This window comes from Crocuta crocuta, unplaced genomic scaffold (genome assembly GCF_008692635.1).
Source record: "Crocuta crocuta isolate KB4526 unplaced genomic scaffold, BGI_CrCroc_1.0 scaffold289, whole genome shotgun sequence".
In the NCBI taxonomy this organism is placed as follows: Eukaryota; Metazoa; Chordata; class Mammalia; order Carnivora; family Hyaenidae; genus Crocuta; species Crocuta crocuta.
Window position 1 is genome coordinate 607,539 of NW_027533264.1, and position 2,163 is coordinate 609,701.

General features: G+C 61.2%; 1 protein-coding gene across 1 annotated transcript in view; it reads left to right on the forward strand.

Annotated features, from left to right (window-relative positions):
• Nucleotides 1-1,797: 1,797 nt before the first annotated feature.
• Nucleotides 1,798-2,163, forward strand: part of ASB16 (ankyrin repeat and SOCS box containing 16) — a 7,234-nt gene continuing 6,868 nt past the window's right edge. The window contains exon 1 of the mRNA XM_077747774.1: nt 1,798-2,098. Coding sequence (XP_077603900.1) covers nt 1,798-2,098 — 301 coding nt within the window. The remainder of the gene's footprint in view (nt 2,099-2,163) is intronic.

The window sequence follows — 2,163 nt, forward strand, 5'->3', positions numbered from 1 at the left end:
GGGCGGCGGCCTGCGGGGGGAGGGGGGGGGGGGGGTGGCAGGGAAGGGTGAGGAGGCTCCGTGAGGATGCTACCACCCGAGGAGCCACGCTCTACTCGGCGAGGGCAGCTGTTGGAAGCCAGCAGACATTGTCAAGCTAGGAAGTGAACCGTTTGGTTCCAAGTGGAGAATGTTCTCCACTGGGGCGGCAGAGCAGGGGGCTTGGGTGGGAGGAAGGAACGGCTGGAGGCTGGGCCCGCCGAGGTCAAGGGCCCTGAGCTGGTGACTGGCAGTGCAGAGCTGGGACTTGCCTGTGAGGGATCAGGGGGAGGGAGAAGTCAGAGGTAAGGGAGCAGGGGCTGCTGCGGAGCCAGGGAATGGGTAGGCGTTGCGGGCGAGGGAGGCCACTCCCGCCAGCACACTGGGAGAGGACGGGGATTGGGGACAGCCCCGGACAGCCCCGACTGGGGCTGGCATCCCTTGTGCCCTCCCCTTCCCGGGCTTGGCCGCGGCCGCCGCCAGCGCTATTTCACGGCCTCATGCCTCCCCCTAGAGGCTCCCAGAAGCACAGCTGCTTCTCTCGTGGGCGCACGGGCTGGTGACTTGAAGGCTTCTGGCGTCCCAGTCCCGAGTGGCCGGGTCGGCCCCTTGGCCTTCCTCAGGCAGGCAGCTGAGCCCTTTTAGGTGCTGGGGTCACAAGATTCATTGCGGGCAGTTTCTAGAGCTCGTTCTGGCCTGCTAGGAGGCTGGGGACAGGCTGTCACCACTGCCCGCCCTCCTGTGGCCGCAGCAGCTGGAAACAAAGCGCACCATTGATGCGGTCTGACCAACTGGGGTCCTAGTCCTGGCTCCGCCCCACACAAGCTGTGACTTTGGGGCGAGTAATTTCCCCCTTGTTAAGCGTTAAGTTCCTCATCGTTAAGACCGACATAAAACCACCCACCTCAGAGGTGTTCGACTGTGATCATTAGCTTGATTGTATAACTCATGGTCAAAACCAAACTTCTTGCCTCCGTGAGCCAGGAAGTATGGCCCTTGGAGTGAAGATGGATGTAAAAGTTGGGGCGCCTGGATGGCTCAGTTAGTTAAACATCCAACCCTTAATTTCGGCTCAGGTCATGATTTCATAGTTCGTGGGTTCGAGCCACACATCAGGCTCAGCGCTGACAGAGAGGCACCTACTTGGGATTCTCTCTCTCTCTGCTCCTCCCTGCTCACACACTCTCTCTTTCTCTCAAAATAAACAAATAAATATTAAAAATAAATAAACATTAAAAAAAGAAGATGAATGTAAAGGTAATGTAATTACCATAAAGCCCTGTGCAGTTGTGTGCAGTTTTCGTGCTTACTGCAGGTGCCTGAAGAGCTGTCTGCATCCTCTCTCTACCTGCCCTTATCTCCTGGGCCGGGCTTTGCCCTCCAGTCAGCATGTGAGAGGCCTGGTTGCTCCGGCTCTCCCCACCCCCCCCTTCTCCCAGATGGACTCTCACTCACCGTGGACCTTGCTGACCCAAGGTGCTCTCTCCAGAGAAGTGGGTGACGCTGGCCGTGGGGTTCCATCCCAGATGGCCTCAGCTGAGGGCCTACTGCCCCACTGGGAGGGTGTCAGTAGGGCCAGGGGTTGACCCAACACCTTCTCTGCACCGGGATCATGACTCGGGGCACACGGTGTTTACTAGATCAGCACAGGACCTATTTATAGCCTCAGCTGCTCTTCTCACTGGGTCACGAGTGAGGGGCCAGGGCGGCTGCTCAGAGCAAGGGAAGTAGTCAGGCCGAGGGACCCCGGCTCTGCCCAGACCCCCCGGGCCCCTCCGCATGGCAGAGGAGACCTTCCCCTTCACCTCCTCCACGCTGCGAGCTCTCCGCCTGCAGCGGGAGTGGCTGGAGTGGGAGGACCGGCGGCGGGCCGCGGCCCGGCAGTGCCGAAGCCAGAGGTGCCCCCCCAGCCCCCGGGTCCGCCTCGCCAGGCCGCGCCGCTGCTGCCGAGACCCGGCCGTGCACAATGCTCTGTTCTCCGGTGACCTGCTACAGGTCCAAGCCCTGTTCCAGGATGAAGACGCTGCCAACATGATCGTGGAGACTGTGAGCAACCAGCTGGCCTGGTCGGCTGAACAGGGTAGGGAGCACCCAGTGGGGCAGAAGGGGAGGGAGGGTCAGGGGCGGGGGGGGGGGCGAGGACGG